The 24,463-nt window shown below is 34.9% G+C and overlaps 1 protein-coding gene across 7 annotated transcripts in view; it reads left to right on the forward strand.

The window, feature by feature from the left end:
• IMMP2L (inner mitochondrial membrane peptidase subunit 2) overlaps positions 1 to 22,239 on the forward strand; it is a 460,185-nt gene extending 437,946 nt beyond the window's left edge. For all 7 annotated transcript variants that reach the window (XM_080576908.1, XM_080576910.1, XM_080576911.1 and 4 more), the window contains one exon: positions 21,754 to 22,239. In XM_080576908.1, the coding sequence (XP_080433034.1) occupies positions 21,754 to 21,873 (120 nt within the window). In that variant the 3' untranslated portion in view covers positions 21,874 to 22,239. The remainder of the gene's footprint in view (positions 1 to 21,753) is intronic.
• The last annotated feature ends 2,224 nt before the right edge of the window (positions 22,240 to 24,463 follow it).

The following is a 24,463-nucleotide window of genomic DNA, read 5'->3' on the forward strand; positions in this document are numbered from 1 at the left end:
CTGATCGGGTCCTCTGGACCCGGTCTAACAGCTCCACACCCTTTGAGTTCTGGGGGCCCCAGACCTGGACACAGTACTCCAAGTGGGGCCTCACGAGGGCAGAGTACAGAGGGACAATCACCCCCTTGACTTGCTGGCCACTGCTCTGTTGATGCAGCCCAGGATGCAGCTGGACTTCTGGGCTGCAAGCGTAGTGCTGGCTTATGTAGAGTTTTTCATCCACCAAAAACAGCTTTTAACTTTGAATGGTAATTTAAAAAGAAAATAAGTACTTTGTGACTTATCTAGTGTAATAGCTACTATTTCTTACTTGTAGGTATATTCAGGTGAGATATAATATTCTAAACGTTTGTAAGAAAACATTTGTTATTGAATCTCTTTTACCTTCATAGACCTTTTCATCACCTTACTGTAAAAGTGTTGATTCTGAATCTGGCACTAAAACGGTGCTTTATTTTTAAAATTTAAAGTTGTTTTTTAGATAAAACCAATAAATCAGATAAAAGGAGAAACTATCTATCTATTTATTTATTTTAATCCTTAAGAAATTATGTTGCTCAAACCTTGTATTTTGTTTACTAGAAATGATGATTTTATTAGGGTCTCTGGGGACATTCAGAAGTCTGGTGAAACTGAATGTTTGCTTAATCCAGAGACACAAACATTTCCATTTAATCACATTTTTTCCTGGACAGCAGATAATATCCAGTTCTGTTTTGTGATGGATGCAACGATTCATGCGTTCCAGAATTTGTTTTTTACCTTTTCCTCTGTATAAGATCAAAGCTGTGTTCCCAATGAACATACCAAGAGGGACAAGATGAAAGTGGGTGACATGGAGGAAAGGTCGGACAGGAAATGACAGAATTTGAGATTTATTTGGATGAGGTCTGTTAAGCGTAGAGATGCCACTCAGGTTAACTCTAAGAAGTCAGTCTTTATGGATTTATTATTACAGTGTATTAAAAAAAAAAAAAAAAAAGGAAAAGGACTGGGACAACAAACAACTGTGGATTGCATGCTTCCTGCAGCAAAAGTAATGCTAAGCAGGAAGAGAAACAGTGAAGTTCTCGGTGACTTCTACTTGTTTTTTGGTATTTGTGAAATATGATGGGCAATTTAATTTCCAGATATAACAGTATTTCCAAATTTTTCTAAAATTAGTGCCTTCTTGACAAGATAGGTAGCACTTTTAGACAGAGAACTCCCTGATGCATAAAATGTGATAGCTGCCTTGCTCTGCAGTCTAATCTTTGAAAAAGTTGAGGCTTCCCCAGCTGAAAAACTCTCAGGATCTGCAACGGACCCTCTGCATAGTACCAGCCTTTCTACAGTCTTTAATGTCTTGGCTCTTACTGCTCTTCTAATAATGCTACAAATTCTGTAGATATCAAGGTTTGTGACCTGTCAGATGAATTGTGTGTGAATTTTAGGGTATGTTCATGACTTAATAAATCTTAATAATAAATCTGCATCTACTTTTAGTACATGCCTATGCACACTTTTCTTTCATCTTCAGACAGAAAGGCTACACTGTTCTAGGAACTGTATCATGGTCTCTCATTCCAATTAGCCATACATGTCTCAGTTAACAGTCTACTTAATCATTGTTGTTTCTTCCTAGAAACAGTGTCCATGTGCTTTTAACCTGGCTTAATATCTCTTTCTCAAGGTTTATTTCTGGAGATAATTTTCTAGTTGAACTTTAGTTTTTCCTTTGGGCAAGTCTGTGATGATACCAAGAGACTACTGATTGGATGACTCAGTTTTCCTTACTTCAGTCTAAGGAGGGTAGTGACTCTTCCAAAGTAACATACACAGCCAGTGTAGATTCTTCTATAATTCATGGAACAGTATAAAGCGCGAGAAGAGTATATCAAGGACACTTCATTTCAGAGAAAATATTCATGCACTACCTGCAGAAACAGAGTTCCAGCATAAATCTTTAATTATAACCACTTCATTTCTCTCAGTTTTTCCTTTTTTTTTTTCTATTTCAAACTGAAACCAGAACCATATAATTCACTTAAGCCTAACAAATAGTGTGAAAAATGAAACTTAGAGTCATGTTAGTTTAGTGTGCATATAGTTACATGCAACAGTTATAAATGACTAAAAGCATTAAGTGTCAGTTAACCCTTAGTAAAACTAGGCACCATTGGAGAAATAATTGTATTGAAAGTAAGGGACCAGGAAATTGACAAACATGCCTTTGGTTGATAAAAAAAACATGCTTTTTTTGTTTGTTTGTTTATGATAGAGTAATACCATATACATAACTAGACACATAGAATTAGCAGGACACATAGACCTAGATGAAGCCCAAACTTTCCATAGCACACCAGCTTCTGATATTTTCTAGCAATTATTTCTGCATCTCATGATTGCATCTCTTGCAGTGAATCCTCAATATATTTTTATTCTTCACTGGCTGCAGATTGCTCAGGCTTCACACAAAAGATCCAATCTTAAAGTACTTTTAGATGAAGTTCTTTTGACTGTGGGTAGTATAAAGTGACTAACTCATTTCAGATGTGGTACCATAGAGAAAACATGTCATATCTACTTCACTGAAAGTGGAAACTAAAAAAGAAAACCTAGGACTTGAGCTTAAATAAACTTTTTTTTTTTTTTATTAAAAAGACAGTTTTGAGTAATTTAATAGTAGCCAAGATGTCTTTGTTTTTAATTTATTTCTAAAATGAGTATTTTAACCCAGCTTTGCATCAGTGATTTTTTTTTTGGGGGGGGGGGGGGGGGGGGGAAGAGGGCAATATATAGCCATGGTTAGAACAGAGGCAGTATACAACAATGTCTTTGTGATAGCTGAGATGAGGTGATTTCTGCCACTGAGCATAGCAGCTTCCTGAGCGAAGCATTTTAAAGCAACAAAAGTAGATATAACAAATGTGCTATTTAGACAGGTTCTGCTACATTTTATCTGACTACCCCAAGGGACTTTGGCTTTACTATTCTCATATTCCCTCACTCCCATAGCTGTCATGTAATATAATGGTATTTAACGAATTGCAGTTCGGAACTGATTCTACTCAAGGTCAGTAAGATTTCAAACACTGTAACCTATGTACACTAATCCGCTTGCAATTATTACTGCTCTCCTTTAGTATAAAAAGAAGGATTTCTGCCATAGTTTTCTGAGGAAAGCAGACAAACAACATTTATCTCCCCACCCCTTTCCCCTCCTCCGTATTTATTCATGAAGCTGGGAGGAAAAGCAGTATCAAGTACTCTATACTGGTCTTGGGCTGGTGAAGTCCAAAGGGAGTTTTGCTGTTGTCCTCTCTAAATTTAGAATTAAGTCATTTAGGAAGTTAATTTAACGTCAAATGATGTTTTCCATTTATTTTGAGAATGCCTTTTGAACAGATGGATTTTAATGGAGAACATTACATAATCTTTAAGGCAATATAAAAGCCCAGATTCTTTTAATCTAATCGTAAGCCTTGAACAGAGACACCCAAATTAATAGCACAGTTGCCTAGCCTCCATCTATAGTCCATGGAGAGAAATGGGAAAGACTTATGTTTTTTACTGCAAGTTTATATCACTCTGTTGATGTCCTCTCCTTCCATTGGTTGTCTACAGAGTTTAATGTGTTTTTAAATTTAGGCTATTGTGTTAAGTGGGAGAATCCAAACTTGCTGATTTTCTCACAGGATTTCAAGAGTATACTGAGAGAGGATCTAGTAAACAAACAATTCAATCAGTCTTCATTGACCTTAAGTCTGATCCCTAAATATTTTCTCAAACTCAGTTTTCTAATTTTAAATTCCTGAATTTAAAATGTATTATAAACTTCTCTAAATAACCTTAATATTTTTATCAGAGATTACTGCTCTCTCATACTTTTGTTTTAGATATCAGAGAACTTCAGCAAAGAGTATTTAAATGACAACTTAAATCAGTGTGTTTCTTATGTCTTCATGACTCAAATTATGTTAGTTTGGGGCTATTAAAACACCTAAAGTATTTGCTTTATTAGCCCTCCAGCATGCAAATACCAATTTTTAGGTCAGAAAGACGTTCATGTAGGCAGTCGCTCTACAGAAGGCAAGACTGTAGCAAGTATACACAGAAATCTTTTGAAATTGTTCTCTGATGATTTCCAATGAACTTTTTTCTTTGTAAAAGCATGTACACTTGAAATATGAAAAATACAACAGGATAAACCAAGGACAATAGTAATAAAATTTTTCTCTGAATTTCTGTCTTCATCCACCTAAGGAGCTTAGAATAGGGCCTGCATATGATTTCTTTTGTGGTTATTTTCCCTTGTGCTTCAGTAGACATTGGATCATACCAATAGGGTTAAAAACAGTGTCCATTGAAACGAATGAAATTACATCCTTTAAATCTAATAAGCTCTGTGTCAGTCTTATTGTAAATTTTACAGTAGTCTGCACTATATTCTAATAGCTGTCTGAGTCTAATGTCTGTGAGGCAATTGGCTGCTCACTACTCACATAAATGGACAGGAGTTTTATAAATTTCAGAGGGAATGAGTGTTCCTCCTTGTTTGAGTAAGGCTTTGTTCTGGTAGACAAACAAGTTCTTTAAATAAGTTCCTCAGGTCATCAGCACTTTTTAATGCTGGAAAGAATCTTTAGTAGCATTCACATTTCTGCTGTAGAACTCAAAATATCTGAGTTTTTTGGTTTTTTTTTTGGTTTTTTTTTTGGAAAACCTAGTATTCCACTTATTTTTTTTTTTTTCCTGTGACTCAGAGTATGTTTCTTTAGCACTTCAGTAAGGACCATAAAAAAAACAGTGTCTGTGTACTAGTGACATTAATAAATCTCATGCATTTGCTGCAAACTCTCATGTTTCCCAGATAAGTTATGACAAGCTGTGGTATTGTTACATGTTATGCCTATTAGAAATAATAGTCCTCATCAAAAGGAAAATGCAGCACAATACTAGACTGTCATCTACTTATGTCAGAGTAATAATACCGTTAAGCTTTGCTGTTTGCACTGTTCTATACATTAACAGTTGAAACCAGTAAGATACGAGAGGTGAAGTTTAACAGATGCATATTTTACAGTCTTCCATAAAACTTTTTTTTTGGTTGTTTGTTTGTTTTTTGTTTGTTTTGTTTGTTTTAATCTTCCATTTTACAAAGAAAATGAAATAAATCTTAGGGTCAGATTCAGGTGTCCTTATAGATGAGGAACAGCACTGGCTTACAGGAACAGTCCTCTCAGATTTACTGCAACTAGCTTTCAAATAAGTTACTAATCAGGTTGAGGAAGAGTTCCAGACTCCAGCCAAAGTTCAAATAACATCTGAAACTAAGACATTAAGAAATTCACAGCTCAGGATGGCTTTTTATATACAACATGTATCATTATTTAGAAAGAACAGAACAATACATTATTGGTTCTGGATAGTTTTGTCTCCTCTATGAAACACCAATGTCAGTAATTAGTCTCTTAAATACCCTTAAAAATTATAATCACAACCAAAAATTTATGAAAAAAAATAATATACAGGCTTTTATTTTTATTTTTATTTTTCTATCACCGTCCTATCACTGGTGACAAAGGTACTCTGGCATTCATTTTGACATTCAATATCCATTTGTTTTATTGTCATCTAATTAACTTTCTGTAGATGAACAAATACGTATTATTAACAAAAATAATTCTGGTACTTTTGTTAGCGACTATAATTTTAAACACTCCTCAGCTCAAGTAGATTATTTATGAAAAATAAAGGGCACTTTTTATTTCTGAATATTTCTTTTATATGTTTTATACTTTTTTATTTTTTAATGCAGGTTTTATACTACACTTTGAAGGCTGAGGAGTTTTCAAAACCTTTACAGAAATCCTCACCATATGCTTAAAACAGCAAAGCTAAATAAAAACTTGCACCCAATGCTTTCCCTATGGGGGAGATGTCATGAGAAACTTGTTGACTCCTGACTGATAGAATTTGACACACTCCAAATCCAAAAAGGATGTAAAACAGAAATGCCATAACTCATCATGTTAGTATCTCCGTCAAATTGAGAAAAATTAAGGCCTCATGAGCATCTTTGTTACCTTTTCTGTTCAATTTATGGCTCTCATATTGTAACAGTGGTGTTTGGTAATGGAGAAGCTGGGGAACACAAATTGAGTAATTCACGATTTTCTAGTTTCCAGATGGATGATGTCAATGTGCCATGATCTAGGAGGGAAAGGGAAGGAAAAAGTATTTGCAAGGGCAGAAATTTAATTGTATTTTTTCAAGACAATAATAAAAATGTCACTATTTAGTGATCAACTGGACCCATGTGTCAAGCATGAAATTTTCTGACAGTCTGTCATGTGAACACTATTTCTGACATGGCTTTAGGATGCAATCACAACTTATTTATAACCTATCATTTTAAATTACTTACAAATAGTTCTAATGAGCATGTTTCAAAATTTTGATATTTTAAACCCCTTTCAAAAAAACTCATTAAATAGAGATTAATTTTGGCATGGTTCTCAGTAATAAATCTCAAATGACAATCATCAAATAGGCTCAACCTTGTTAGTGTAGCAGAGAGAAATTTAGTAGAAGATGTGCTTTGACATAATAGAGTTTTTGATATCTTTTAGTAGCTTCACATCTATGACAGTCAACTAAAGGAATATTTTGTGTGTATTTTGTACCAAAGTTAATGAATATGTATATAATGTACTACAGGATGGTAAGTGGTAATTGAACTTTTTTTTGATTGTCACAGCTTTGAGAAAATGTTGACTTTTAAGAGAGAGTCTCAGTTTCTCTATACATATATTTCATATACCCTGTCTAGCATTTTTATCAGGTCAATGGTTTTGTTTAGTGTTTTCAGAAATGAATATTACTGACTAAGCAGTGTTCATAGTAATGCCATAATACAGGCTGTACAATTATTATTATTAGTAGTAGTAGTAGTACTTTTTTTTTTCAGTTGCATTTAAATAAATGCAAAGTCATAAGGGCTAGGCAAGGGTAAGTTTTACTTCACAACAAAAATTGATTGAATTGTAAACTCAGCAACTGAAACTAGAGAAGCATTAAAGCTTTTTTAAGCACTAAAGCTAATAACTGAGGCCAGTCAAAATATTACCTCCAAGAATAAATCACTTTTATTATTTTCTTATCTGGATAGTTGCTGTAGCATATACAATATATATTCTACTGATTTTATATTTGTTTCATCTCCTTTTTGAGGAGTTCTCCTTAGAAACCCATATTCTTTGTGATTCAAAAGATGACCATAACAATTTGCTTTCATTGCAATCAGACAGTTGAGATGGCTTTTTGTGAATCTAGATGAGGTTTAAAAAAGTGACAAGAGAGATAGGACATGCCCCATTAATCTCAATCAGGGTCTAATCTAGGGTGTTGTTTTGTGGCCAGAGAATTAAATATTTGTTCAGATGCCACAGAATTTAGCTTTTTTATTGCAGCATTCACTGTTTGGTTGAACTTGGATGTTGATCTGTATTGGAAATTATTTTTGTATCCCTTCTCATCCAGATTCTGCTTGCAATTAGGCCTAGCTCTCCACCCTTCCTCATAAAATAGCGTTAGTGGATTTATATTTGAACCCTTGTATAATGGAGCTATGTAGTGGAGAGTCTAGGAACCTGAGCTAGGTGCTGTTCTGCTTGGCAGCGGAGGAACACTGGTGGTATCTTCTGCCCGGGGAACGCTGCAGCCAGCAAATCAGAAGCCTCGAAAAGGAATAATTGAGGCCAGCTGGCCTTGCTTGACACACACATGGGAAAGGAACAGGACTGCCAGAATGGCATCAGAGAAGTCACTGCAGAGTTGTAGCTAGATTTAACACACAGGAAAGCATCAGGATCCTGTCCAGATATGATCAGTGCTTCCCTGCATAAACACGTACTAGAGAGTCATGCAATGGTTCTAAATTATTTTCTGCAGAGATCTGGAAGAGAGCATGAAGAAAGGTGATGTAAAAGTATTTTGAGATTGCAGAAAGAGCTGCTTTGCTGTAGAACATAGAAGATGCTGTGTGGGACTTCCATTGCAATGGAGGTTAAAGGTTATTCTTGCTCAGTTTGAAGCTCCCAACCTCTTACTTAATGCATTAGTACTAAATGGAAATGTTTTCCAGTCGTAGGTAATGTTCATTGAGTTTGTGTTATTATTGAGGCCTGGAAAGGAAATCTAATTTGAGGGTGTGAGTTGTTCAAGCAACTCTTAACACCTATCCAAATTTGTTCTATCTACAACTTCCTTTTTATTTTATTTTATTTTTTTTTCCTGAAATTTCTTGAGATTCTGGCCCTGCATTTGCTTGCTTTTCATAAGAACTGCACTTTTCCCTATCATTAGATACTAACTTCCATCTTCTTACTTGCTGCGTTTAGAGTATCATGATTTTGACTCATGATATGTATTTGACTCATGGTTAAAATCCCATCCTCATGGCCAAAAACATACGGTGTGGCAGCTTCCAGTTTGAGATTGATTCACTCTTCAAATGGGTTAATGGTGCATACCACCAGATGGTGAGACTTCTGAGGACAAGGCAGCTTCAGATTCTCCTCTGTCTGTGTGTGACTCCAGACAGCATGAGGACTTGGATTACTGCAGGAAATTTACAATATAGCATGGAAGCATGTCACTGCAGGTTTTGGTGTGAGGTTTTTTGTTTTGTTTTCTGTTCAATTAAAATAAGCATTGGACTCATTGAACAAGGAAATGCACAAAATATCATTTGGGAAACAAGAACGCGTAGTCATCAAGTTCAGATTGGGTTGCTTAAGTTGTTCAGTAGTAAGGGAACAAAGATTCTTCAGACAGGTTGCCAGATCTCCCTTGCAAAGCAATGGCAACTGCCATCATTCCATAGCCTTTACCTGCAGCTGACAGTAATTCAGTACTCTAAAGCAAGCTAGAAGATGAACTATGCATAATGGCCTCAGAATCATATTTATTTTAAAATATGGATCACTTTTTTTTTTTTTTAATTCACTTTGCATACTAAGATCCTGAAGCAGGAAAAAACAACTCAGTAAACATACAGACTATATTTTTCCAGAGTAGACTGATGAAAATGTGTCAGATTGTGCTGTCTGCACGTCATTACTGCTGTCTCCTCAGCTAATGTCAGAGACGGTATTTGGATCTCCAGGCATTACAGCAATGGTGATGGATATGCAGTCTGCTGCTGACCTAAAATGTGATTTCTGTCCCCTAAAACGTTGAGGTACAAAATAAATGTTGGATTTGCAGCATATCTTGAGTAAGATTGTGTAACAAAAGTGAGCACTCAAAAGGAATTTTAATTTGGTTGATTTTTATTCTGGAAGTGGAGAGCTCCATATAATGAATTATTTTTAATGGTGTTAAGTTTTAACATTTAGATCTTTCAGCTCCTAAACGTGCTAATCCTTTTCCTTTACTGATGACCTGGCAGTCCTGTATGGTTATATTTTGCTAAAGTAGCCTAATAGCTGCATATAGTCTGAAAAAATGAGTAATTTAAAGAGTTAATAAATCTGGATCATCAGCTCTCTGGAAATTATATTCATTTTATTTTATTTTACTTAATTTTAATAATGTGCTCGAGTGTTTTACTTGAATATTTAAAGTTCAGCACATGCTTTTCTGAACTATGGCTTGATTACGACTATGAGAGAATATTTTATTAAATATGCAGGAAACTGAATTCATTAGTCTTCCATTACTTTCTTGCTCGTGCTGTATAGCTTAAGAACAAGTCTTAATATCTTCTTGAGATAAATATAGCTCTTGATGGTGAAGTAGTGGATTAAATCTGGTTACTGTGTTTGGCTGAAGAGGAAGGTAACTTTTCATTTTGAATGAACGCAGTCTGTGCCTCAGTTATTTGGTTTATAGTATCCTGTCTTGTTACTTAATGGTGTGTTAAAGAAAACTAGAGAGCAAGGGGAAAATAGAAAGGGGAAAAAAAAAGCATATTCCAGGAAGAATACCAGATGTCTTGAAGAGAGCGACTGTGACTGTCCACAAAGTAGTTTTCCTATGTCCTAGTGAATATGAGACATTTATGTGCAGTAAGAAGTCGCGCAGGACTTGGAGGAATCCTGTACCTCCCTCAATGAGGAGACACAGTGGCCATTAGAAGTTTCCTGGGACATCTCAAATGGCAGAATGGACCTCGTTGTTTATGCCAATGAACTGGACCTCTAACGTAATGGTCAGGAAGCTCAAATGTGGTCTCCTCCTCTCCTTCCTTGTTCTTCTGACATCCGCATAATGATGGAGAGCTGCATCACCCCGACTGTTGGTCTCCTGCCTCTCCTCAGGATCAGTCACCTCTACCTGGGTGCCCTGGTACGTGGGCCAGGCCTGGTGATTTGATCCGATATAGTCACTTCTCTATAAAATTTCCTTCTCCATAACCACACATGAAACCTGTTTCCTCACTGAGGGAGTTTTCTGTGGAGAATTAAACAATCATCTGACATGTGAAATCTAGCTTTGTAGACTCAAGCTTGCACAGAACTGCAACAGCTTCTGAATAAGGATATGAATGTTAATATACTTCTGATTACTTTTTTTGTGTGAAGCTTTTTCCCTCAGCAGAACCTGTTATGCCATTATCTTAAGCTGATCAGGAATGAACTAAAGAGAAAATGTGAATATGAAGAGGATTAGTTATGTAGGATGAGGAAATTATATTAATAATTAATAGTGTTGATTATTTAATCACGACTTCTGTTACAAAGTGAAAGGATAGATATATGATTTGAATTATACCAAGAATTTGACAAATGTCACAGTATCATAAAAACATGGAATTCTAAGTAATATTAAGATTGATTAAGGAAAAAATGAATGTTTTGGGGAGTTTTTTCCAAGTAAAGTAAAAGTTGGTTTTAGTACATTTAATCTCTTCTCTGTAGGTTCAACAAAAATACGGAATAAATCAGATAAAGACAAGAGAGGAAGTATTTAAACATTCTTAAATTCATAGCTATTATTATAGCTATAAGGGGGAGAAAAATCTTTGTGTATATATAAAGTATTTTTGTGTGTTTTTTTTTTTTTCCTGTAAATCAGACCAGGGAGATTACATATACACAATTATCTTGATGAAATTTACCATTTTAGATGAGCTCTAGCCATCCTCACACAAAGACCTCTATTAAAAAGTCTTTTATAATTTTAATAACGTATCATGAAGCTATTTAATGACATTTTGATATCCTAGCTGCTCATTGAATATTTACTCCCCATTGCTTTTCATAGCTTATATTGCCAACAGCATGTTTTCTGTAAGTCAAACTGCTTCTGTATGCCATTTTAGAAGAAAATATAAGCAAGCCTCACAGTAGGATCTTTCTTGAAATATTTAATTAAGTAAGTGAAATAGTCTATTGAACAGTGGTCTTTTAAGGTAAGAGAAAGACAAAATGATGTTATTAACAGTATTGCAACAACTTGATTTGTATCAGATTAAAATTGTGGAAATGTGTGATAAAAATGGAGAAGCTTTGAGTATGCTGGCAGATCTATTTGCTGAACATACAAGCTATTACTGAAAACTTCTGAACATTTCTCCAATAACAGTTGTAATGTTGTAACATGCTGCACCATTATTTGTTTATGTTTTAATTCATAGGTATTTTCTCACCTACTTCCCTGAACTAGCTTTTCTTGCTACTGCCGACCTTCTTTACGTTGTCTTTTTTTTTCCTTACCTCAGCATTTGATAATTATAGTAGCATGATCTTCCCTGTTTGCCAGGTATCTGCCAAGTAAAATTTAAGGTAATGACCGTTCCCAGACGCCTGGGGTCTGGTGCTGCCAATGCCACCCTGTCTCGGTGCTCATTAACAGAGCCACCCAGGCTGGCACTACCCCTTACAGAGCTGGGGCAGCAGTGGGATGGGATGTTTTCCATAACATTCCTTGGTGTTGACACTTCCTTGGGTTTATAAATAGCCTTGATTTCTGACCGGTGAGACAGAGTGCTTTCCTGAGCTTCTGGGAAGAGTATGTAGAATACAAATCAGATGCAAGACCTAACTGATGTGCAGGATTTTTTTCTTCTGTTCACTTGTCTTGAAGAAGAATTTGAGTGCATCTAGAAACTGAAGCCTATTATTGTGTTCTGACAGGAAAAAAAAAAAAAAGGATTAATTTTGTGGGGGTGCAGCCACACTTCCAGAACTTCGGTGGAATTTGATCTTTCATCTTAGCTTGTTTGCTCAGCTTTGAAATGCTAGTCACTCATCACTAGGTCCTGCTTTCTAAGAGTCAGGTTTTGCTGGACACCTCCATGAGTGTGTACTGGATAGCAGAGCGTGAGTGTCCAATCTTGCAGCAGGATTTAAGAGCATCACAGTCAATGCTGTGGCCAGAGTGGTGCCATCGAGAACACACAACACCACAGACAAGGGAAGTGGAGATCATAATTTTACCTGCTCAAGCAGCATCCCATAGAGATGAATTGGGTCTGCAGCAAAGTGGCATAGTGAGATGGCAAATGCAATCTCTGGGTAGTTTGTGAGCTCTGGGAGCTGATCTGTGACACCTGCCATTGTAATCCCATATAGCTGTGTTTGCCAAAGACTTAGAATGAAACTCTGAATTAATGACACACAACAGAACAAAAATGGAAATCAACTTAATTTGTAATGTACAGCATTTCTGCATAGTGTCCTAAGTATTCAGTCAAGAAAGACAGTACACATAATCAATATCAGTGTAGTAAGCTGAAAAATGTCACTAAGCCTGATATTCTTCTGACTCTGCTGGCACTAACACAATGCCCTGCTGAATAGGAATTCACATTGAAGGCTTTTATATATTCCTGAATAATTAATATACACAGATTTGGGATATAGCTAATGCTTTCTATGTGAAGATAATAAATGTGTTGTGAAAATTGTTTCCTGCTACTTAATTTATCAATTCTTTAAAATATTGAATTGCAAATATATTACTGCTTTTTAATGTGGGGCTCTTTTATGAATGCTATTAGTACATGTTGTTCTTCTGTTGAGTTACATGACTTAGTGGCAATCCTATTTAGTCTCTGAATTTTGTGCTTCAACCAGTGAAATATTAAAAAGCTTTTAACTATTAAATTATATTTATGTATAAGCAGCATGCAAAGCACATCATAATGTGCGCTAAGCAAATTCTTTCACCGTTTTTGTAACTAGAAATCTAAAATAAATAATAGATTGGTTTGTAAATCTTTTTGTAGACCTATTTAGCATAATGGTTCTGTTAATCATAAGCAAGAAAGAATAATTTCTAAGAATGCTATACTTACTGAAGATAAAAGACTAGTAGCACTCTGTTATATGTTAACCTCTTTTTAAAATACTTCTTTAGAAAACACTGAAGAAAAAACTAGGAAGGAACAAAGAAATTAATTAGCTCTGGTGCCATTTCAATAATATATCCTTGACTATTCCAAGATAATGCACTGAGACAGAACTTAGCTCACACAATATTTGTACCCAGCCCACTACTATATTTAATTTAGTAATATTAGGTATTGGCAGCTGATTTCTTCACAAATTGAATAAAAAATACACTACTTGATAATGAATTCCTTTAAATCTCCACTACTTTTATAAATGTTAATCCAAGTTCAAGGTAAACCAGTCTCTATGCATGGATAACTGTAGAAAGATCTAATATGTGAAAAATATTCTATTTTCAGTGATCATTTCCTTCTTTGACCTCTTCTGAAACGTTAGGCTTAAAGTAGATGTGCAGACATGATTGAACAAAAGAGAATATACCCAGTTATTTTGATATTTAGTAAATTACATTTTTTTTTCAATTCAATCGATAAGATGAGCTTTTATTACAATGCACTTACTTCTGATATGAAAGTTTAAACTGCAAAACCATGTTGGATCAGAGCAGTCACAATTGTTATACTAATTTCAGACAAATATTTTGTGCTAACAGGCAAATTTTAGTTCTGGGAATCATCCATTGCATTTGAAACATATTACTCGCTTTCATGTTTTATTTTGCAATTACGTCTGTGCATGCATGCACATGTAGTGCATGTGCATCACTTCCGAGTGGCACATTTGAGTGTGACTATTTTCACTGTTTAAAACTTTCTCAAAATGAAATTGTTGTCACAATGTGATTTATAAATTTTCACGTACTTTTATAGTATATTTGCTAGCTATATAAATACTTCTGAATTTGATAACTTTGATAAGGACCTTTACTGATTATACAGTAGCTCTGTGAAAGAAAATGCATATGGAATGTTTTATCTATAGCTGGAGCTGCTGCTTCAGCTATCAAACTAATGGAACTGTAATGGAACACTTACTAGCAAAATTAATGGGCTGCATTCTTTTCTTTGTCACTAGATCTGTATGGCTCCATTAGGTCTGATTTGTTCAGGGACAAGAGGAAAGAATGATGAAGATGCTAGTATTTTGCTGAAAGGAATCGATTACTGTATTTTTTAAAATATTCATGAGCTAGTTAGCATCTTGTTTTGCTAACCTTCAGCAAGCTGATGTAAATTAAAGAAAATCTGTTTTGGTATGGTTTTATTTACACATTAATTTATTGATTTTCACCTTTCTGTGATTCTTACATACATAAAAAGAAGGAGGTCAAGGATATTTGTTTCTTCTGCCATTGTTCATTATCCCAGGTACTTCTACTAGAGGAAGTGGTTTCTCTGGGATTTTACTGTAATCCGCAAGATTTTATTTTATTGAGCCTTTTTTTCCTGCTACTGCACTTGATAGTAGCTGTTTCAAAGTTCAGCCATGTACAGAAAATGAAATGTAATAGCAATCATGTTTACTTTCTATTAAAGTATGGATTTTCTGAAGAGACTAATTTACTGGGAGAATTCTCTGTGAGACCATTTTACACCTACAATCTAATATCAAAGCCCAGTGTAACAACCTTTCTTAAAGACAAGCAATCTAATTTGACACAGATACCTATCCCATACTATATATTTTTGTTAGTATTTTAGCTGAAACACTGAATAGTTGCCTAGATATTTCTATCCTGAGGTTTTCTTTGAGATTTTGGGGGATGAAGTAGTCCAGAACTTTTTTTCTGTCCTTTCTCATTAACCTCATCCCTTTGGAGACAGTTTTCAATCTCCATAAAAATTTGGCATTTCCAGTTTTTCAGAATCCGTATATTTGCTGGTCATCTCTAAATCTCCCTGGCTATCTCCATATTAGGGGATTTTTCACCTACTGTGCATCGGCACCTTTCAGAACCTCTGTGGGGAGCAGCAAGTATCCAGTCAGCAAAATGCAGTCTGCATAGACCTTTACTGCTAGAGGATTTTCCCCAACCCCATCCCCAATGATGCTGTGTTATGAAACAGAAAATCTGAGGAAATTGTTTTAAGTATGGCTGATGTTCCATAGTGCTGAGCATGTGAAAGGCTGTATATAAAGATTCTTTGCTAATGTACATATGAAGAACAAACAAACAAAACAACAACAACAACAACAAATGGTGAGAATATAGTACTTCAGGGAATGGAAAGCATAATTTGAAACACTAATTGTGATCAGTATTGTTTTCTCTTTTGGGCTTGAGAGAACTTTAATTTTTGTGTTTGCATGGTTGTCATTGTCCTTGGATTTTGGAAGGCCTGTGCAATACTATACAGCATATGAGACTAAAGCAAATGCGACTCCTCAAAACCAAAGGCTAATAATGTATGCGTTAAAAATTGTGATTTTCCAGCAGTTGATGAAATTTCTTAAATAGACAGGTTATAATATGTGGCACTTTTAATTTAGTTCTGTTTCTTGTTAGGTAGCTATTATTGTTCTCTTCCAGTGAGATTTAAAGGATTTGCACAATTTAAACATTTATTAATGGGACCAGGAGACAAAACACAAATTAATAATGATCTTTTTTCTAGGTTTAAACATCATAAAACAAGATCATTTTAAGATAGTATTTTTAAGTAGTATTTCTTTCATCAGAGGAAGTATATTCGTAATTAAGTACTTATTCAAGTGCACCTTAAGAAAAGATTGTTGTGTTGATCCAATATTAAGGATTGCTACTGTGCTTTTTTATTATCTTCCCATTCTCTTTGCTTATCTTCCTGTGTCACATCTAGATACTCCAAGATTTCTTATGTTATTTTATACTTTTTGGAGCGCTTGTCCTCCTCAAAAAGAGGGGAAAAGCTGTTTTAGCAAGTTGTGTGGGCATCCTGAATTCTTCACCAGGACTGTGAGGTTGGTGGTTGCTTCTTCCTCACTTTCTTGGTGCTAATTTAATACATTTGCTGACATGTATTTTGCCTTGTTTCTTCACTTCTTGGCAAATCATTTTTATCTGTATTTATTATACATTGTATGTTTATTACACTCCTTGTTCTTCTGAACTCTTTGATAGTCTTAAAACCTTTTTGTCCACCACCCCAGTCAGGTGCGTTTCAAGTGATCATTGCTGAGTTGTATTTAAGCTTGCAGTCTTCAGTGTCATCCTGTGCCCATTTCTTATTATCTTATGCCTACAGTCATGTAATCCACATTATTGCATGAAGGTAATAACTATTTCTTTCTACACAGAAATACATTTCTTTCTACTTTTTGCTATATACAAACAAATAAGCAAAAAACTGTTATACTGAAAGATCATGCAAATATAAGGAAATACAAACAAATATAAGCAATATAAGCAAAACTATAACAAAATATAACAGCAGATCATTGGAAAAAATGTTGCAGCTAAGCAAACTAAATAAAACTCTAAGCAGGCAAGGACAGTTCTAGCAAAGCCTGAGCAAGAAGTTCTTGCAGAGCTGGTACAAGATCTGCAGCTTGTTACTGGCAATGCCGATACTGGCTTACAGGGTTACAATAACAGCAGAACAAAATGTTCTTGTACTGCTTTTTGTCTTTTTGTCTTATTATTACTTCTAATTAGCAAATTGAGTACTTAGGAGTCTAGATTTAGAAGAGGTTGTAGATACCTATTCTTTTGGTTCTGTATTGCTTTATCAGGTTATATTCAGTGCTACTGTACTTTCCTGGTTTAGTGTTGTTAATTTTAAAATTCTGGCTGTTTAATCTAGATCCAAGTCACCAAAGGTTCAAGGGGAAAAGAAGCAAACAGATATCTGTGGGGAATGCTCCTAACCTAAAGTGATTATCACAACCTGAGTAGACTTTACATATCCTGAGAAAGCAGAGAATACCATTGTTAAGGTCACATTCTTATCCAGACTTGTCCTTTTCTTGAAATCTGGACTGAGGACCTGGATTTCCTAGAAGATTTGGTGAGAACCACTGCATGCTACTTCACAGGATTCTTAGTCTCAGTGCTGCTTGTCCCATTGTGATTGGAGATTAGAAAAGGCATCATGCTAAGGGACAGTAGAGATTTAAAATAGCAAACAGAGGAGAAAAGGTGGAGAGTACAGTCTGTAAATCATTGAGAATTTTAAAATGATGTATTTTGGAATCAAGGCAAGTAATACATACTTGCCTGTATACCAACTACATACTCTATACCAACAGAGGTGCACTTATCCTAACCTGTTATGACAGAATGAGAAAGAAAGATGTAAATATCACTGCTGATAGCACCACCAAGCTTAGGCTTATCTTCTCTAATACAGTGCCAAAACTAATCAGTCTCCATGCAACTAACATAGTAACAACAAGCAGGCTTTGAGGAAATATGCTTTTATCACAGTAACAGTGTCAAAACAGTATTATTCATTCAAAACTTGTTTTGTGATAAAATTTCTATCTCAAACAAACAAAAAAAAAAGACTTCTCAGTTGGCCAATTACATATTCAAATATTAAAAAAAAATAAATTAATGCCTAAACAGGTCAGGTTGGGGAGAATAATATGGATTCAGTTCAAAATAACATCTGTTGTTGCTACAGCAAGAATAATTAATAGCTCATAACGTAGAAATAAGAATCAACTACTTAGATTGAAGAATGTATTTCATTTACAAACATGACCCAGAGATATTAGCAAAGAGTTTTCATGTGGAAAGGGGGTAAACTTATTTTCTTAAGTAAAAAGAATAAGTAATGTCTGTAAGGGAACTGATCAATCTTTATTTTAATAGATTATTTCAGTATTTCACTGTTGCAACAGAAAGTGTGTCCTCTCTGTTCACCCTCAATCCACATCTAACCTTGATGAGGGTAAACCCATTAACAAGGACAGGTTATTCACTGCGAACAATTCTGTTCTTCCTCTGTGAAATTCATGGCTACTGTGGTTACTACAGAATAATAATAGGCAATGGACAAAAGTTATTAAGGTTCTTTGCAGAAGTCAGACAGCAAGGTGCTTTTAAAGTGAGCCTTTAAGTTATTATAAAATAAGCCCTATAGCATCAGTGTCATTTGTTATTTAGTAAAGACTTCCATAACCCTACAATACCCGTTTTTTACTTTTTAACACTTGTCATGTTGTCCTGTAAATCAGGTTTATGAGAAGGATATTTCTTTATTAGTTTCAAGTCAGATGATAGTCAGTAGAAGTAATCCTCTGGGCAAAATTATTTCCAGTCTGAGCTTCAAACAAGTTTTGATTCATTTATTATATTCTCAGTCTGTGTACAGACCTCCTACTGATATCAGTAACAAGCAATGCTCTGAGAAAAACACAGAGCTTTGAAAATGAGATGGTATTTGTGTTTGAGAAGAGTATTTTAATATTTTTCTCTGTACAAATGCTGTCATATTTTATATGCAGTAGTGAGGTTTGCAGTAGTTTTTTATTTTGACAACAACCTGTCATGTATGCCATCATGCTGTATACTCAGAGAACGTATACACTTGGTGATGTTACATTTGCAGAACACTTTATGGAATAATTAAGATAACGGATGTTGTGAATTCTATAAATATCAAAAAAATACACAGAACTATGTCAAGACTTAAAAAAAAAAAAATGTAGCTAAATCTTATCAAAAAGGAGTTGTCACTTTGCAGTCTGGATATATATTGTCCTTTGCTTAAGTGTAGGATAAAGAAACAATGGATCAGGGAAATAAGTGATCCTTGCAAGTGAAATGCGATGCTGGACTGTGATTTCAGTGATTATTCAGATTCTTTTAGATATTGTGGGTTATTAAGTAACCAAATTATATTCAAGTAATTCAGCACCTGCTTCATCAAGCTACAGAATATGGAATTATATATAGACCACTTCAGCTTCACTGATTTGATTATGTAGTAGAGAGAGACCAGTGAATATACATTAATCCTATGAAATTAAATCAAGAAAATTGGTTGAAGATATTCCTAGGGGCCTATTTGGTGTCCATTTGCATAAAATGCTGAATTACCTGCTTACTGAAATCTTTTTTTTTTTTTTTTTTGGTATGATGAGAAATGGAATGGAATTGAAGAACTGAGTTTACATAAAAATTTAAGCAAGAATGTACAGGTACTTCAAACCAGAAGTACTTTTAACTTCTTCTCCTATAACAGCCAATATCAGATCATTAGTATATAAGGACAAAGGAAGTACATATTTTTTTCTCTCACTGTTTCCTAATCTGGATCATAGAGACCACACTGTTCAGTTATCTGTGATGGAATCTGCTTCTACTATTATTTTCTGAACCAGTTTGTTATTTTGGTATGTTCTCTTCAGTATCCTGTATAATGTAGTAAAGCATGATGTAATTGTGCACACTGAAGAAGCGTTTCCTTTTTACAGGAATACAATCTGTAAAACAAAATACAACCATCAATCAGAAAAAGGAGGGGTGACAAAAGAAAATAATTAGGCTGTAGCTTAAATTTGTTTAAGAAACTGTTATCTGATGTTTCCTTATTCTTACGAGATATGATAACATAACAGGCAAATAAGGCCTATACGTTCTTTCCAGATGCCACTTATAAAATTATTGATGTCTATATAGGAGTCTAAATTATTTAATCTTTTCACATGAAGGGACTTTGCAATATTTCTAACCATGTTTTTTTTTCTATTCTGTAACTTTTCTGTTAGCATTGGCTACTTTATGGTGGGAAGCTTATTACTCATTGTGGTTTTCAGAAGGAGTCTAAAGTTTAAGATGCTGAAATCTGTCATAGAATCATAGAATATCCCGAGTTGGAAGGGACCCATAAGGATCATCAAGTCCAACTCCTGGTACCGCACAGGTCTGCCCAAAATTTTAGACCATGTGACTAAGTGCACAGTCCAAACGCTTCTTAAATTCAGACAGGCTTGATGCAGTGACTACTTCCCTGGGGAGCCTGTTCCAGTGTGCAACCACCCTTTCGGTGAAGAACCTCTTCCTGATGTCCAGCCTAAGCTTCCCCTGCCTCAGCTTAACACCGTTCCCATGGGTCCTGTCACTAGTGATAACGGAGAATAGGTCACCTGCCTCTCCACTCCCCCTCACGAGGAAGTTGTAGACTTCCCCCCTCAGGTCCTGACCCCCCCCTGAGGTCTCCCCTCAGCCTCCTCTTCTCCAGGCTGAACAGGCCCAGTGACCTCAGCCGCTCCTCATATGTCTTCCCTTCTAGGCCCTTCACCATCTTCGTCGCACTCCTCTGGACACTCTCCAAAGGTTTAATGTCCTTTGTGTACTGTGGTGCCCAGAACTGCACACAGTACTCGAGGTGAGGCCGCACCAGCGCAGAGTAGAGCACCAGTGCAGAGTAGAGTTCTTTAGGCATTTCAAATTGAGTGAGATTAACTCCATACCAGTATGGACCAGCAAAGCCTGTAAAATCCCAATCTGAAAATGTGATGGTTCTATTCTCAAAAAATCTTTAAAAGTTCTCAAAATTTCTTAATCTAAGCATTTATTCAAAAATCTTCAAAATGTTCTAGTCTAAGCATTTCATACTGTAATTGAAAAGAGCCGTGTTTATAATTTTCTTAAGGTCTTCTAAGCCATTCAGTTTTCTAAACCATGTCACTTATAAGGGATTCATTTGTAAGCAACTCCAATATTGACTTTTATTTCAGTTTATTGAATTAAAACATCAGTAAAGCAAAATTATTGAATTAACACATTAATAAATAATATGATGTAAAACATTTACAAAATCTATGAATAAAGTGTAAGTAGTCCTAGAACTTCAAAACTCTTTGATTTATAAACATATTTCAAATAATTCTGCCAGAAATACATTTTCATCCTATAGAAATATTTACAGTTCACAGTAATTTCTATTTTTGGTTGGAGACAAAACTGAATTTTGAAAGACAGAGGGAGATGTGGAAAGTACAGCATGTTTGAGAAAAGCTAACATCCTGGTATGGTTAGTGTATGTAGCTCAAAGCTGGAACACAGGTTTTGTTGAACTTATCCAGAATTGATAGTTGAACCTTTATCTGCCATACTCAAAATAATTAATCAGCACAAGCTTTTGGTGGATTATGAAATACCTCACCTGTTTTGACTGGCTGCTGCTTCTTGAACCTGAAAAAACATTCCTAGTTCATGCTTGTTATAAACAATGCATTTCAACAAGTTGTATTGGTTCCACAAACTGTTTCATCAACAAAAAAAAAAGAATTGTCACTGAAGCAGTTTTTCTCTCCTTACATGCATGGGACATTCTTTATGCGTACAAACATTCTTTACGCATAGAAAGAACGCATGCATACAAAGAATGCATTCTTTATGCATACAACATTCTTTATGCATACAAAGTTCTCTGCTTTTTATTCTCTCATTGCTCTAACAAATCATCATGTACCTCCCAGATTTCACTTAACTTGCCGTATTTAATATTCTCTCTGGTTTATATTTTGGGTACAGGTTTCTCTTGGACTTCTACATGCCCGTGCTACTCATATTCTCTGGCCTCCAAAGCGCTGGCAGAAGCTACAGCCAATACTACCTCCAGAGCGCAAACCACTCCAGAGGGAGCAGGAGTGATCTAAATGTTCAGATGGAAGAACACTGAAGTGAAGTTTAGCCAGCAAGAATTGCAGTCGTTATACCATCACTTGTAAAAGCTTAGCCAAGGGTGCTTTAACATCAGGTACCATATCAGCACATACATGCAATATCTTCATGTTAAAATGTCATCTTAAGAGTAAATTGTTTGTAAATTGGTTGTTTGTTATAATCTCAAACAGTAGCGCATTGTGCATTATTTAGTTTGGAAATAATTACACATTGGTTGTAGGTTTGAATGTTCAATTTTTCTGGGAGCAGTAAAATGACTGAGTTGTTATGTCTCTACCTGTGCTTCTCTGGATAAGAAATTGTTAAAAACTTCAATAAAATATTTTAATCTTTTACATTCAGCTTGTTTCTTCAGTAACGAAACAGATCCTTCCTTATTATTGTTGATTATATATGAAAAAAAAACATTTACACATAATATTTTGTATTGTCTTATTATTTTTAATACTGAAGAATCTGTACTTCTGTAGCTGAAAAGTTAATCATATATGATAGATTTTTTTTTTCAAATAGCTAATGAGTTTTTTTTTGGTCTTTTAATGTGCTCGTGTTTATTATTAAACTGAGTACATTTTACTTATTTTTAATATCTCTTCTGGGACTGCTATGTAAACATTCCTTGTATATCTTGCTGAAGTAAATATTCAGTCAAAATGTGTACCAATTACATTACAGTATCTGAATGTAATGCTTCACTCATTTCTTTAGTAAAACATTACTACTGATTGCCATATTTATTTGAAAATATGTAATTAATATATAAATACTATACAATTAATACTATAAATACATAGTGTAAGTATACTCTGAATGTGTAGTAAAGCTTCTACATGTTAGAAATAAGGAGAACTAGAAAAATGACACCTTTTCAGCTGCAGATTAATGAGCCAGCTTATTTTCATATTTATTGAATTTTACTTCAGATAGGATAGTACTTAAAAAAATTTAACAGATCACACAAAAGGTCTTTAAACATTTCAGCTACAATGATGCAATTATCAGAACTTCAGACAAGATGAAAATAATCTATAGCTCTTTGAAGACACATCTGTGTATCAGTGAGATGATAGGTTCAATGACAGTGAAAATTCTCTATTCTCTAGACAGTAGTCTAACCTTCTTAAATGCTCCAGCCCTGTAGATTCTCTGAACTCTTCACTGTCTGTGTCCTGTCATCTTTGTTTCATAAAGCTGTTTCATTGGTCTTTGAACCCATCTTAGTTAAAACTAGTGCAGTTTGTTTGGACCTTAATTGCAGTAAATTATTTTGATTCGCTTTTTTTTTTTTTCCAAACTAATTAAGAAAACTGAAAAAAGTACAAGAAATTTCCAAGAAATAATTGTCGTAATTAATTTTGGTGACAAAGATACTAACACATATCTATAAAAGGGGAAAGATAGAGGCAAACATAAAAAGAAGCAGAAGAAGAGCAGATTAGATGAGCTTTATTTCTCTCAGTTGTTAGGGTTTATTTCCTTCCTTTCCATTAGTTCAGTCCCTCCATCCTCCTCTTCTTGATCTGGGGTGATGTTCTTGCATATATTGACTGGAAAAATATAAGCTGGAAAATTCTGCTCACTCTTCTTATTTACTGGTATGTATTCTGCAAAACCAATGTCAAAGAGCTGTTAATAATAACAAGGGCTTTTGTTCCTCAAGTTTTTCTTAATTTTCTTTTTCTGTTCATGTTGTGTAAAGAAACAGCCAAATCTGTCTACATCTGCTACATTTACAAACAAATGCCGTGAAGTTCTTTAGGTTTGTAGGCATATTCCTACACTCATGAGGCAACTGGGGAGAGTGGGGATCCAGGCTCAGCTGCTGGATGGATGGGGTGTCTGAGCCTAGTTATTGAAGGGATCCATGACTGGAGGATGGGGGTGTCTGTATCAGCAATTGATATGGACTGCAGCCTTGGGGGGCTTATATGTCCAGGTGCCGCCAAAGCCATCTGTCGTCTCACACATTACCTTATACAAGCTATGAAATTTTAAATGTCACAAGAATTCAACTGTGATATGCCTCAAGGCATATTTGTTAATTTATATTTGCATGTATATATCTATAAATATGTATGAATTTTTATGGATATATATATAAATATAGGATTTATGTATATAGGATATACATATATATACACATATATGTAAATGGTGGACTAAAAACTATGTCAAGTTTGAAGATGTTACAATGGTAGAAATATCTGCAATCATTTTGGAGAATGATATTATACCACAGTAATCTGAATTCAGTAATGATGAGCAGAGAGTCTGATTGAATAATTACCAATGCACGTGCTGGATTAAGTTTAAACAAAATTTGGAGATTACAGTGAATTGTAGTTGAGCATGAATCAACAATATGCTGCTATGAGTAAGGAAAATACACACTTCGTAAACAACTGTATAGTCCATAAATGCAGAAATCAGTATTTTGGCTTCATTCATCTGCAGTCTGCTTTTAGGCACCAGATTCAGGAAAAATGAGGGACAACAGGAGTCTTTAGAGGGAAGCAGCAAAAAAGAAATCAGAAAAATATGACCTATAAGAAATGTT

Source organism: Anser brachyrhynchus, assembly GCF_964034855.1.
Source record: "Anser brachyrhynchus genome assembly, chromosome: 1".
Lineage (NCBI taxonomy): Eukaryota > Metazoa > Chordata > Aves > Anseriformes > Anatidae > Anser > Anser brachyrhynchus.